The sequence below is a fragment of the Protopterus annectens genome, chromosome 5.part0 (genome assembly GCF_019279795.1).
Source record: "Protopterus annectens isolate FY-2018-M chromosome 5.part0, PAN1.0, whole genome shotgun sequence".
NCBI classification, from domain to species: domain Eukaryota; kingdom Metazoa; phylum Chordata; order Ceratodontiformes; family Protopteridae; genus Protopterus; species Protopterus annectens.
The window spans coordinates 1,729,389,521-1,729,405,052 of NC_056735.1; the positions used below are offsets into that span (position 1 = coordinate 1,729,389,521).

General features: G+C 37.7%; 1 protein-coding gene across 3 annotated transcripts in view; it reads left to right on the plus strand.

The window, feature by feature from the left end:
- Positions 1 to 15,532, plus strand: part of OCLN (occludin) — a 395,619-nt gene that overhangs the window by 367,402 nt on the left and 12,685 nt on the right. For 2 of the 3 annotated variants that reach the window (XM_044071524.1, XM_044071523.1), the window contains exon 9: positions 1,543 to 2,586. The exons of the other annotated variant lie outside the window; for it this stretch is intronic. In XM_044071524.1, coding sequence (XP_043927459.1) covers positions 1,543 to 1,644 — 102 coding nt within the window. In that variant the 3' untranslated portion in view covers positions 1,645 to 2,586. Of the gene's footprint in view, positions 1 to 1,542; positions 2,587 to 15,532 lie in introns of those variants that run through there. 3 annotated transcript variants of the gene reach the window in all.

The following is a 15,532-nucleotide window of genomic DNA, read 5'->3' on the forward strand; positions in this document are numbered from 1 at the left end:
GATGCATATTGTAACAAGACCCCCACAGCTCTGCTTATCTGCCATGCCACCTTCCACATTCTATCTTCCTCTCTTTTCATTATTTCACCCACCCTTGTCTCAGCCTCTGTAATCCTTTCGTGCCTCTTCTCTCTCTTAGTTCTTTATTTGTAACCTTCTGCAGTACTGTTCAATACCTTGCACTGATTCCCTTCCCTGTTATTGTCCTCACCTACATTCTCCTCTTTCCTCTCTTTTCTTGCCACCTGCATTGCGTACCTCTTCAGTCTGTTTTATTCCATCCTCCTCAAAAGTTAATATGCTTACATTTTATACCTATCATTTATCCCAACTTTAGCTACTTTTTCTTCCACCCCTGTATCCTTGATCTGAATCTGGCACTCCACCTTTTGTCCTCATCATCTTATCACTAAACATCTCCTTCCCTTTGGTAATCTTCATAACAACTGCTGTACCATATGGTGTACTTTTTGAGGTGTAATCTTAACTGCCTCATGGAATTGCTGCACTTCTTGTTAGAGGAAAATAATCCTTTGGCACAGAGGTAGGATGTATGTTTATGCAGATGGTATCCAAAGTTTAATTAATGACTTGTGTGCCAGAGAATGAGCATGGAGAGATGAATGAAGGACTGATGCATGCATTTGTTCTGCAGTCAGAGGTTCTCTGGAAATCCAACTTTGAGAGTGAGTCATAGAGGTGACAGGATTCGACTCTGGAGGAGCATCCATTGCATATTACACAGACATTCCTAGACTTGGGGGCTAGGGCAAAAAAATCTCTCCTGTTGGTAGAGGTGAGAAATAGGTTTGGGAAGGTGAGGCCTGTATCTTTTCTGGATATTGTTCACTGCCTAAGTGATTTCTGCCCATACTATTGAGCTCAACTGCCTTTGTATGGGTGGTGGATTGAGCCTTTCTCAATTTACTAGATGATGGTGTGACATAGTTATACAATAATGTGTTCGTATAACAATCTCTGATGAAATTTTATACTCGCATCAGAGCTGTAAACATTTAGTAGTTACTTTAGTAAGGCTACCTGCTTTTCAAGATGTGAAGTAAAGAACTTGACATACTTCCATAAACATAACTGTTTCTTGTGCTCTGGGGACAATGAATATCACTTGAACATTGTAAATCTTATTTTGGGTCAGAATCATTTTGTGAATATTGTAAAGCAATAACATTTGAAAATGTATGGAAATAACTCTTGAATAAAGCATAAACTTTTGGGTAGTACTTAGCCCTTCCCTTATATTTCTAACTTCTTTTTATTTATTTATTTTTTGGGAGGGGGGGGCAAGTAATGCTCAAAAGCTAACACTTTATTTAGCAGATAATTATTTCTTAAACCTTTCTACTCCCCCCATTTGGTTGTGCAATGTTTAAGTCCGTTATGACATTTAGTTTGTCTCATTAGCTAATTTTTTGGAACATTGCCATTTTCTAAGAATGCTAAGGTACTGCTGTGGTTATTTATTTATTTTTTTACATTTCCACAATTTTGATTTTCCTGTTCTTTTATTTTCCTGCTACACAGTCTGCAGATTACATAGAGAAAAAGAGGCGTTGCAAGCAGCTGAAAGGTAAACTGGCCCACATTAAGCAGATGGTCAGTGACTATGACAGTCAAAAATCATGAAGCTGAAAACCTGAGTGAAACTTCATCACTGAAGTTCAGTGCTGCCGGAATTTTAACAAAACAATAAAGGCTAGGTGTTCTGCAGTCCAGATATTCATAGAGAACCAGACTTGTCTTTCAGCCTGCGCATATGTTTATTCATGTGTAGCAGTATGTTGCAAACTGCAGACACTATGACATTTAACTCAGGGGATTGAGATCCTGGTGCCAGCTGAAATGTCATTATTTATAGCCTTGTCTTATTTCAGCCAGTTAAGGTTTAATGTGGCTCTCTGAAACTGTTTTAACACTGCTGTATATAACTGTACTTTTGCAGCATGATGTAGTCATACATTTGCAAGAAAATTGTTTAGTTCAAATGTTTTATTCTATGTTACGCCCGTAAGGTTGTACAGCATAGCCCTGTTGTGTCTGTTTCAGGCATATTTCAAATGTAAATGGACTTCTGAGTCTTCTATTTAGTTACAGTAATGGACTTCTGGGTGCAAGGCTCTGTGAAATTCATTTCCCACTTGTAAAACTGCACAGCTGTAACTTGTGAAAATACCAAAAGAGGCTCGGGGAAAATACCCAGTAACCCAGACCCTTATGCATAATTTTTCATAGCCTTGAATAGTAAAGTACTACTATATTAAAGAAGATGATATGTGATCCTTGCCATCTAAACCTGTGCAGATGCTATCAAATATCATTTAATGTATCTCATGACAGCTTTCCACAACCTATTTTAATTTTGTGTTGTGTTACTGTTAGTGATTTGTGTACACGTAGGTGTATTGTACTTATCTTTTTAACAACAGAATGTGTTATTTTCATGTGTATTTTGGTTGTCTTTGCATAATCTAATGCAGTGGTGTAAAATTGTGTACATAATTGTTTCTTAAGCATATAAAAAAGCTGCATTTTATTTTGTTTTTACAATAAAAATAGTCTGAAAATTGACACTGCGTTTGACTAAGTTTGTTAAATAGGTGATAAATTTGGCTAACCAAGAAACCTCCTTTTTCAGGGAAAAACAGATTATAACTGAAAGTGCAAAGAACATGATGCAACATGGATAACTGGATTATAACTGATAAAGTGCAAGGAATACAACTCAAATATGAAAGAATAAAATATAATAGAGTACACATTGTGACAGACATATCAGATAATGGCTGTACCCACTGCAGTGTATTTGTACTGCTTACATATTATTATGGTCTCATCATAAATTAATATGCTTTGGACCTTAGTTATCAACAACAATACAGTTAATTGCTATTTAGATTCTTTGTTGAAAATTGGGTAACTGCTTTTTGAATTCACTCTCATTATATTTCTTAAAGGCATGATTTTCTCCATAGTCATATGAAGTGGTGAATTACAAATATGTTAATTTTCTGTCTATTACCAGAGTTGCCTATTTATAATAGAATGTTTTTAAAGTTCATGTTTGCCCTGTGAATGCTGTAGTCTAGATAACAGAATTCATATATATAGAGTTAATAATGTGCCAAAGACTAGACACATTTTTTTCTAAATACTACATTATAAGTCTGATCAAGGTGCGGCTTACTCATTTATAAGGGGTGCAGGTGTCCTTGATGGCTCAGCTAGGGAAGTAGTGCCCAGTCAAATCGGAGTAACCTGGTCCCCTTTTTTGGACCCTGGGATCCCCTTCTTATATTTAAGTAGGTTGTGGGGGCTGGGGGCTGCGCTGGTGGCCCCTTGGTTACTAAGTGAGTCTTTAAAAAAACTGTTTTGGTTGGTTAAGGTCCAGTGTTCCTCTCTCAGTACCCAGTGTGGAGAGCTTTCCTGGGTAGTGCTGATGTGTTCTGGTTGTCCAGGATTTTTAGCAGTTGTGCTATTGTCTGGGCATATCAAAGAGTATCAATAAAAGCTGCCCAGAATAGTTCCAAGATTTAGCCAGCCCTTGTACTTAGGCTGGTGTCAGTGTAAGTGTCCAGTCTTGTATAAAAGAAAAGACAGTTCTCAGTTGTCAAGTTTAAAAAATTTATTGGTAAATGAGTGCTGCTTAGATGTACAGGTTGGTTGTATTAATGCATTGATTATATACACTCAAAATTGATGGGTGTTTAGCTTACAGGAATCACCATTTGGTCAAATTTGGCGGGTTAAACCTTTATTGTTAATGTCCAATAGGTGGATCCCTTCCGGCGTGTGTGGGGGTAGGTTTTTTTTAATATAAGTTATCATCCAATCAGTTTAAAGGTTTTGAAGTCCAAACTGTCATGCCTTTGTTGGTGATTTTAAGTATCACTAAGCAGATAGTTGTTACCAGTTTTTAGCACATAGTTATTCCAGCCCTGCTTGTGGTGTCTGGGAAGGGTCCAATCACTTGTGTGATCCCAGTTAATCAAACTATACTGTATTAGAAAAAGGTTCAGTGTTTTACATGTTATACAAACAACTCCAGCATTAAAACAGTGACTCAACAGGATTAAAAACGACCAAAGTACAGTCACTGTTTTATACTATATTACAGGTGGAGGGGACATCTAAGTTCTGCAGAGCTTTCATTGAAAACTTTCTCAGATTTGCCAATGCCATATTAGATAAATATTTTTTTTACAGGGATGCAATCGAAACCGAATCAGAAGAAGCTCTGCTCCAAACTATAATAAGGAAAAACCTATAAAAAAGTCATAATCACTCTACTTGACCGTTAAGGACGTGAAATGGAGGAATCACCAGTTAAATCTAGGGGACATGGAAGTAGTTGTGCGTGTCCTTTGAGATTGGCAGGGCGGTATTGTTTAGAATGTAAGATGCTGAAAGGGACCAGGGTGCATTCAGTGTAAAGAGTGCTGGAGGGGGTGTGTGTGTAGTGGTTGCATGTAAGTTTGAGCTTGAGCTAGTATATTGGGCTGAGGAACAACATTAAATTAAATCTAAAAAAAAAAGGAAATTAGTCATCTCCACAAATACCAATAAAAACGAAGTAAGAAACAGTACCTGGGAAGAGGACTTTGTACTGCCATGATTTTGAGACTGAGTCAGTCAGATTATATCAGCCAAAACTGGAAAATCTAAGGATAAGGGAAAAAAATTAATGTGGAAAAGACCAAAAGGCCGAGTGCATTTTCCAGAATTCTTATTAGAAAATAGATTGGTCTAACTATAACTGCAGCTTCCACAAGTGCGGGACACTGCGCAAGCTGCATTTTATAAACTGTCAATCCTAATCTAAAAAGTGTGATGTTAAACAGAGTTTAAAGTATGGTTCACCACGCCAGCCATACTAAAGGGGAAGAAAGTCTAAAACTAGTCTACCACCCTACTTCCAGTCACCCTAGGAGTTCCCCAAGGGTCTATTCTTGGCCCATTACTCTTCTCCATATTTATAAACCATCTCTATACTGCAGCCCCTTCTGCCACACTTATCCAATGCACTGATGATTCCACAGTAATATGTGCTGCCAATACCCTTCAAGAGGTACAAGCACTCAGTCATCCTTTCTCAAAATAGAGTCCTGGCTAACAAATTCCCATTTAATTTTAAACACCAATAAGGCAAAACTCATGCTAGTCCATCCCAATAAAGCTACTATATCCACAGGGTCTTTTTACATTGTCTTCACAAATAACACTATTTTTCCCTCTCTACACACCAAGCTATTGGGTGTGGAAATAGACACCAATATGAGATTTGACGTCCACATCACTCAAGCAATTAAAGTCCACAAATAAATAGGTACACTATATAGGAACAAACAGTATCTCACAAAAAACACAGGAATAGCTATTGCCCAAACTCATTTGACCTCAACTCTTTATGCATCACTTATCCTTATTAGCCTCAGGAAAACTGAACTGCCAAAACTAGAATCTTGTTGCAATAAAATAGCTAGGTATGCAGCAAAAACTACTTTCAGATCTCACCACTATTCTGCTCTAAAGAAATTAAACTGGTTAGACTTTACCCAACTTTTACATCTGTCCCAGCTTAACATGGCTTACAAAATCTTTTAGCATTCTGCAAAAACTCCATCACTGCAAAGCCTGTTAGAGCCTTATTCCTGTAGTAGAATGCTGTGTTCTAACAACAAGCCCCTTTTACTGATCTTAACAGCACACAGTTGTGCTGGAGAATCCACCTATTTTCATTATATTGCCAAGATCTGGAATTCTCTACCTAGTAACATCACATCTACTACTACTATAACCAAATTTAAACAAACTCTAAAAACACACCTTACCAGTAAATGGCTCTGCCCTTGCTCTACCCCAGACTAAAAATTTTCCACTCTTCTTAGATAATCTTTCATCTACTCAAGTGGGAACTCTCTTAACCTACAAAAATTTGTGTAAATATAACTCGGTGTTATTTTATATTTCCTTTTATGTTAACCACCTTTATCCCAGTTGTACCTTTACTTGTGCATATTTGTTGCTATCAAGCTATATAAACTTATATTCTATGTACAGTTGTTTATCTTTTACCTAACTGCCTCATGCATGATAATATTTTGTAATATCTTTTATGTTAAGTATCTTTTAAAATCTTTGTTATTTTTGGATTTTTTTTCTGTGTGGAGCTTTTCTTCCCGGGTCTCTGCTGAAAATGGACATGTTGTCCAGTCGGACTATCCCAGCAATCAAATGTAAAATAAAAATAAATACATTTTACTTTACAAATCTTCTGTTGTATATTCCCCCTTTATGATCTTATTTTTATATTGTGAAATTTTCAATATCTGAGTGCCTCTGCCTGTATTTCCCTTCAAATATCTTTGGAGCTGCTTTTTTATATTGATTAGTTTGTGGCTTTCTCCCTTGCATAGATATTATACCATATCAGATATCTTTCTTTCCCATATCCATGCTTCTTTTTTATACCTTTCAAAAACCTATTGGTTTGTTTACATTTTCACACTTCCTCAGTCACTTCTTTTTCCAAAAGGCCCAAGGTTTTTGGTCTATATAATGCTTTTCAAGAATCTGTTGTATTAATAAACACAAGTTTGCATTTGAAGGTTTTGACAGTTTTTCTTGTGCAAGTATTTTTCTTTCCTTTTATTTCTCCCAATCTTTTTGAATATCTTCTGTCTGGAAATTCTGGGCTTCTTGCATCACAGTAACAATACATCATTTCTTTCTTATTCTCAGTAGTCCACTCTCATTTTTATGGCCTTTCAGTTTTTGTGGTATTTGTGAACTACTATTTCCTCCTACAGCAGGGGGCCATCCTCCCCTCAGGCCTGGCCTAGCCCCAATGTAGGAATGTTTCCACGTCTTCAGGATTCTACACTGTCATTTTTCTGTCCTGGCACCAGTGCACCTACCAGGACTGGGCACTTTTTTTATCCTGGGTCTTGTGCACCCAGCTGTCTTTATTTTTTAACCTACTTCTGCCCTTGATATATGCTATATGTCAGTGTTGTCTTGGTGAGATTTTGTAAAAACAGGGTCCACCTTGTGAAGTTATCCACCAATACTTGAGAATGAATTCAGTTCCAGCAATGGTTACTCTTTTGCGTGCTGATTTTATCATCTCTTCATCCGGGCCCTTATTTATTTCTTTGCTCATGTGATACGAGATCCTTCAGTTTTATGCAAATAGGAAAGATACTGAACATTAATAATCCTGCTACTGTACCCTATGGCATGTAGCATTATGATATCAGAGAGCTTTTATACTTTGTGATATAAGGTAAAACAGACTGTAAAGCTATGCTCAACCACAAACCAAATAGTATGAACAAAAATGTAGAACACAGCACCAAAGCAAACCAGTAAAAAGCAGGTGACAAAGAACAGTGTAAAATCCAAATAGACTTTTATTCGAACACAGGTGAGTGCTTTCACGATAAAATCTCTTCTTCAGACCATACAAAAAATGAGCAGCATCTCAAATATTTAAAATACAATCAATTGAATATCTACCAATAAAAAACATTCAAGCACAATAGCCATAATAATTTAAAGGCACAGTTTTCTTTTAAAACAGAAACCATAAAAGGCTATTGCCATAAACACACAGCAGTATACTTATTTAAGAAGCTTTATTTCTTTCAGAACTGGCTTAAGAGGTACTGATTCATTCAAACCTGCACACCTCTATGTGCTGATAATTTGAGAATCCATCTTAATTCTTTCCCTTCTGTGACATTAGTTATATCACCCAACCTAAAACTTTCATAAATTACTTCTACTGCCATAAACATGAGCCAATGGTTAGTGCCTTTCTCTAGTATATGTTTAGCTAAGGCACTATAACTATGGCCCTTATTGGCACAATAATAATGGTCTCTAAATCGTTCCTTAAGTTGCCTATTAGTTTTTCCTATATAACATTTTGAACAAGTCACACACTGTGATAAATAAACTAATTTTTTAGTGTCACAATTAGCTTTAAATTTAAAAACATAATGATTACCATTATCTGGTTGTATAAATATATTGTATACATCAATGTATTTACAAAAAGTACATTTACCGCACACATAGAGTTACCAAAACTAGTTGTTCTAATACTAGGTTGCTTTAATTTACATGTATTAGGGAAACAAAGCTGTCTTTTCAACAATTTTTTATTTTTATAAACAAAGTTTGGGGCTGCACTAATAAACTTATGTAGACTAGGGTCAGAAGATAAAATATGCCAATTTTTTTGTAATAATATTTTTTATATCTATGCTGTCAGTACTAAAAGTCGTACAAAAAGCTACATTTCTATAACTATTATTATGGGCAGTCTTACTATTGTTTTCTTTATGTGAAAAAAACTGGCGTCCACTGCTTTCTGTCTAACTTGACCCTTTCACATACTTTGCTAACTTCAAAAGATTTATAACCACATTCTATAAATTCCATACTAGTGGAACACACAGTTGTTTCAAAATCTTGTTCCTGGTCATGGAGCCTAGAAACTCTTAAAAGTTGACCTCTTACCACATTTTCAAAAATATGTGGTGGATGCATACTGTTACGTTCAAGATAACTATGTGTATAACATGGTTTTCTAAATCTCTTAGTGTGCAGCTTTCCATCTATGCCCCTGTACAGGGTAACATCAAGGAAATCTATATAAGTGAAAGAATGTTTCATAGTAAAATTAAGGAAGGGTGTACTTGAATTTATAGCACTTAGAAAATTATTTAAACTTTCAAGGTCTCCTTTCCAAAAAAATATATAAGTCATCAACAAAACGCCAATAGAATTTTACATGCACATTAAATTGTTCAATATTTAAGATGTTTACATTTTCCCAGTATGCCATGACCATATTGGCGTAGCTATTGGCACAGGACATGCCCATAGCTACGCCAGTGGTCTGCAAGTAATATTGCTTCTCAAATAGAAAAACATTATATTCTAGTACCAGCTCTATAAGGTAGCAAATAAACACTATTTTTCTATAGGTGAGAGAGTATTCTTTAAGAAATTTTTTTACATAGGAAAGATCTATTTGGTTAGGTATAATCATAAACAGAGATGTAACATCTAATGTTACCATAATCTCTGTACCAGTTTCAGCATAACTCAAGAAAAGAGTAAAAATCTCTTAAGAAATATTCTGTATCACGCAAAACAATAGCATACTTGTCTAAAATGGGTCTTTAGAAATAACTGTTTCTTCAAAGCAGTTATGAGACTTAGTGAACCTTTCAATTAACTTTTGTACAGAATAAAGTTCTGTGTTGGTATATGTATTGTCATCTGTAGCCATGGTATTCATAGTAGTAACGTAATACTCTTTAACACGACAAAAGAATTGCCTTTATCGGCTGATCGTATTACAATGTCAATATATCTCTGTCAATTTTCAAGTGCTGGTCTCATTTTTATTTAAGTTATAAAACTTATTTGGTTTATACTCGCTATTGGTTTCAAAAAGATTATAAATCTGTTGTTCACAAGAAAAAACTTCCAGAATGGAAGGCAATGTTGGACAGAAAGTACTTGGCTTTTTATAGTTACATACACTTTCATGTGAAACAGAAAAAACAAACTGCTCTTTAAGAGCTATTTTTCGTACAAACAATTTCAGCTCTATAATAGTGTCAACTAAATCAGCCCTTTGAGAAAGAATAAAGGACAAACCTTTTTTAAGTAAAGAAAGTTCAGCTTCTGTTAACTGTCTCTGCGATAAATTGCATACTAGTTTGTTATATTCTACATTTTCTTGAGAGTTTGTGGTTCTCAATCCTGAAAGGAGTTCTTTCTCTTGAATTTCTTTCCTTTGATGTTCACATCTTTGTATTCCTTGCGTTGGAATTTGCAGGGTAAAGGGAGACCCAAAAAAACAGAGTTACCAGAAATATTCAGTGTTTTAGACCGTACTACCTGTTTTGGAGAAAGAACAGTTCTTCTAAGCTGCTGTTCAGTTGGGGAAGGGACCAACAAAGGTGTGTTGTATGTAGAGGTATTAGCATTAGGTGAAGAAACAGCACATTCCTGTACCACTGTTGAAGCATTAACAGAACCATTATTTTGAGTAATAGAAGAAACTTCCTCTGAGTTAGTAGCCTTAGAAATTCTAGGTTGTACTGGGTCTTTATGCTGCTCTCCCGGCCAAGCAAACACATTTTGTTGTTGGAAATCAACAATGTCTATCTGCATTTTTTCTTTTTGTGAGCTAATAGCTTAATTTCATATAGGTGTAATTGTTCAATTAACTCACTCATGAGAAGATCAACTTGTGCATCAATATTAAGGCTATATAGTTCTTTTTGCAGTTTATTAATGTCTTCACAAATTTGTTGCTCTACAGGCAAAAGTCATTGAGCAACTTAATATAAAAAAAAACTAGTCTCTAAAGTAATTCTTTGCCATTTTGCTAAAATTTCCGGGTAAGTTGTTCCATATGAGGGCATATTCAACACCCTCAGCTCTTTAGGAACAACTTTCAGCACACAGCAGGCTTCAAACTGCAGTCTCTGACAATGACGTCTCTTTAACTTGAATTGCTGATTTTCCAAGTGTTTAAACAAGTCTTTCATAAATGCACTTTCATTATGCTCAGTTATTAAACTGTGTGCAGAAACATCCATATTCTCAGTTAGCAAAGGATTACCTTGTATATTTAAGAAACTTTGTAGTTGCCTCCTTTGACTAGAGTTGCCAATAGAATCAGCCTGTGGCATGGCTTCTGCATTTGTATCAGAAACCACACAGTATTTGAAATTGATTTCATAAGACAAAATATAAATATATTAAAAAACGCATAGGTAAAAGATATACCTATACCACCATCTACTGTTCATTCAGAAAAAAAATGTTAAAACATGGTTTGTTTGAAAAAACTTACTCATTGAAACCTATTCTAGAATGTTACTTAAAAATACATATTTCTAAAACAAATTTGTGAATATATAATATGCTAAAAGCTTCACTCAATAAAAAAAATGTCAGATTGGAAACTTGATAAATCCATAAAAGCATTTTTTAAAAAACATCTAAAAATGCATATAAACCACGAGTATAAAAATATATTCAAACAAAGATAAGATATTTATAACTTTATCTAACTTGGCATAAACTATAGCAGCAATAGGAAAGTTCACTTCACTGATCGAAGTATACATTTTGTCTATCTATTTTATTGTGTGTATAAATATCAAAATATTTCAACATATATGTTTGTATATGAAATTCTTATTATAATATTTTAACCCCAAATTGGAAAATGTGTCCCATCTTTTATCATACTTCCTTAGTGGGACCCAGAGGAATCAAAAGTATAATTTTAAAATTAGACCCGAAAGGGGGGTTCCCCCTTTCAGGGAATTTTGGGAAAAAAAACCCCAATAAACCAACCCTTCGGGGAAAAAAAGGGTCAGTAATCATTCCTTAAAATGTGGCTATGATGCACTGGAGGCTTCCTTTAGATCAGCTATGACTGGAACAGTGATTAGAAGGCATGCCTGGTTAAAAGAGCAATCCTTACCAGACCATGTAAAGTCAAAGCTCCTAGATGCTCCCATGGAGAAACAAAGTTTGTTTGGCTCCCCTGCACAGCAAGTGCTAAAGAAGGTGGAAGAAAAAGCAAAATCTGTCCAATCAGTCAAGGATTTCATACAGGTCCAGCCTCCGAGGTTTAGTAGAAATTGGCCTTCGAAGAATTGGTCCTTTCCAGACACCTCCAGAGCACAGAGAGGCAGAAATAGGTGCCCAAGAGGCAGAGGTCAATCCAGAGGTGCCTACAGGTGACGTCAGTGGCAGCCTAACAACCAGAGAAGTACTGCCACAGATTCAGCTACGACCACTTCCACAGGACAGACACAATGACTTGACTCTGATACCGCCTACCAGGGAACAACTGCAAGCACCCTTAGGCAGAAAGCTTGCCTTATTTTCCGTAAACTGGCATTACATTACAGGAGACAAATGGATTTTACAGACAATAGACAAAGGCTACAGGTTTCACTTCCACACTCTACCAAAAAGAGAGGAATGCCAAACCTACCACCAAACCAAAAAACAAACGCTCTAGGACAAATCAACCACCTACTAAGGATGAGAGCTATAGAAAAGGTACCGCCTATGGAACAAGGGCAAGGATTTTACTCTAGACTTTTCCTGGTACCAAGGAAAGAAAACCAATGGAGACCTATTCTCGACCTGTCCGCTCTGAACACATATCTCATTGTTCCAAAATTCAAAATGCTGACCCTACAGCAACTTCTTCCCATGCTGGGCAAGGAGTCTTGGCTGGTGACTCTAGATCTCAAGGAGGCATACCTGCACGTCCCTATACGACCAGATTGCAGAAGATACCTCAGATTTCTTGCAGGATCAGAGCATTATCAATTCTCAGCATTACCCTTTGGCTTATCTACTGCGCCCAGAGTATTCACGAAATGCCTGGCATCAGTAATTGCTCATTGCAGGCTTCAGGGAATTCAGATTTATCCATACCTGGACGACTGCCTAATACAAGCGGACAACAAGACCAAATTAATAAAAGATTTGGAAAAGGTTATACAACTACTGCAAGCCCTGGGATACACAGTCAGCATGAAAAAGTCAAGGCTGGTACCATCCCAAAGGATAACATTCTTGGGTGCAGAACTGGACACATCAAATCAAATGGCATTTCTCACAGCAGAAAAATCAAAAGCAACTACCACTCTATTTCATGGCATTAACAACGCAGAACCAGCTTACAGCAAGGAAAGTCCTGCAAGCCCAGGGTTACATGGCATCCTGCATAATATTGATTCCACATGCCAGGCTACATATGAGGAAGTTGCAATGGTACCTAAGGAATGTATGGTCTCAACACAAGCACAGTCTAGAAGCCCAGATTCCAATAATTCCATGCCTGAAACAAGAATTCCTGTGGTGGGCTCAGGCCTGTCAGTTGAACAGAGCTCTGCCCTTCCTCTAACCTCACCCAAGCCAGACTATCACCACGGACGCCTCAGACCTAGGCTGGGGGGCACACATGGTGGACAAGTGTATACAAGGCCTATGGACACAAGACCAGCTGAACCTACACATAAATCAAAAAGAGATGCTGGCAGTGAAACGGGCACTTCAGACATTCAGACCTTTTCTTCAACAGGGTCATTTGCTGATAAGGACGGACAACATCACAGTCATGTGGTATATCAACAAACAGGGAGACACACACTCATATCCTCTATGCCGGATGGCAATGGACCTGTGGAATGTGGCCCTGAACCACAACATTCAACTCCAGGCCAAATTTGTGCCAGGAAAAGAAAATTCACTAGTAGACACCTTAAGCAGAACTACCACGGATGCCCACGAATGGATGCTGCATCCAGACATCTTCAAAACCATTACAAAGAAATGGGTACTACCAGAAATAGTCCTGTTTGCATCTCCACACAACCACCAATTGAGGAAATTCTGCACAAGGACATACCACCCACTTGCTTGGAAGGTGGACTCCCTATCCTTCAGTTGGGAAAACCTGACAGCATATGCATTCCCACCTCTTCCTTTGATGCACAAAGTGCTACTGAAGATCAAAGAAGATCACCCAAGGATCATCCTGATAGCTCCAGACTGGCCAAGGCAGCATTGGTACCCGCTACTGAGGAGTATGTCTCGGACACACGCATGGCCTCTACCTCTAGTTCCTTTACTGCTAACACAGAACAACTACAAGATCCTACATCCAAACTTGAAAACACTACAGCTAGCTGCTTGGAATATTACATAAAGCAAAATAACCCAGATTTATCTCGGAGGGTTAAAGACATTATCCTGGAGGCTCGCAGACCCTCCACAAGGAAGACTTATTCAGCCAAATGGAAAAGATACCTCATTTGGAGTGCAGCAAAAGGAGAAAATGTATCATTAGCAAACATAGCTAACATCCTGGAATACTTAGCAGAACTTTTCCACAATGGCCTGTCTTACACCTCCATTAAGATTCATGCATCAGCAATTTCAGCAGAATACAACATGGATCCTCCAGTCTTCTCTCTCATCCTCTACTCAGGCAGTTTCTGAGAGGAATTAAAAATGTAAATCCTCCAAGGAAGCCACCTTTGCCTACATGGGACCTTAACTTTGTGCTGGAAAAGTTAACACTTCCCCCTTTCGAACCAGCAGCAACAGCAGAATTACAGTTCTTATCTTGGAAAACTGCTTTCCTGCTTGCAATCACTTCAGCAAGAAGGGTTTCTGAATTACAGGCATTAATGGCAGTACAGCCCTTCCTTATCTTCCATCAGGATAGAGTGTCCTTGAGAACTAATCCTACTTTTATGCCAAAAGTGGTCTCCAGGGTATCATTGAACCAAGCAATCCACCTACCAACATTCTTCCCCAACCCACAGAACAGGGGGGAAAGACTACTACATACATTGGATGTGCACAGGCAATTGCACTACTATCTGGACAGAACCAAGACCAACAGAAAAACTGACCAGCTTCTGGTAGCATATGCAACAGGAATGGAAGGAAAAGCAATTTCAAAACAGACAATCTCAAAATGGATAGGAAATTGCATTAGATTTTGTTACTCTTTTCATGGAAAGACAACTCCAGAAAACATCAGACCTCACTCCACAAGGGCTACAGCCACTACTACAGCTTTCCTACGAGGAGTGGCTACCAAAGACATTTTAGAAGCTGCTACTTGGAGCTCCGTGCATACATTTGCCAAGCATTATAATCTACTTTTATACTCCAGATCCCGAGCAGGTTTTGCAACTGCTGTTTTGCAAGGGATCTTAACTACACCCTAATCTTCTTAGTGCCTCCACCCCCAGTTTGGCTATGGTATTCTACCCATATGTTAGGACTGCAGATGCATCCTTGAAGGACATAGTACAGTTTTGTACCTACCATAAATGTAGATGTCCGAGAGGTATGCATCCGCAGTCAGGATTACCCACCCTCTTCCCCTCTGTGGTACTCCTAGGGTATTTGCCCATCTTGTAGCTAGCTGGGGGAATCTATTATGGTGTATTTGTTTGTATATATGTATATACATGCTTATATTGTTTGCTCTCTACTGTTTGGAACCATTTGCATTTATCCAAATTTAGCCTTCCTAGAGGGCACCTAGCATCTGGGGCAAGAAACACTGAGGAAAATGGCGTCGGCTGATGCCTTTATACCCAATTCACAGCAGCTATGACGTTGGGTGAAGTGCGACATCAGCCGAGGCCAGACCCAGACTTTGGAATCCGGCCGACCGAAGGGCTGCCTGAGGCAGGACAACCCATATGTTAGGACTGCAGATGCATACCTCTCGGACATCTACATTTATGGTAGGTACAAAACTGTACTTTTTCTATATCTCTTAGTGTGCAGCTTTCCATCTATGCCCCTGTACAGGGTAACATCAAGGAAATCTATATAAGTGAAAGAATGTTTCATAGTAAAATTAAGGAAGGGTGTACTTGAATTTATAGCACTTAGAAAATTATTTAAACTTTCAAGGTCTCCTTTCCAA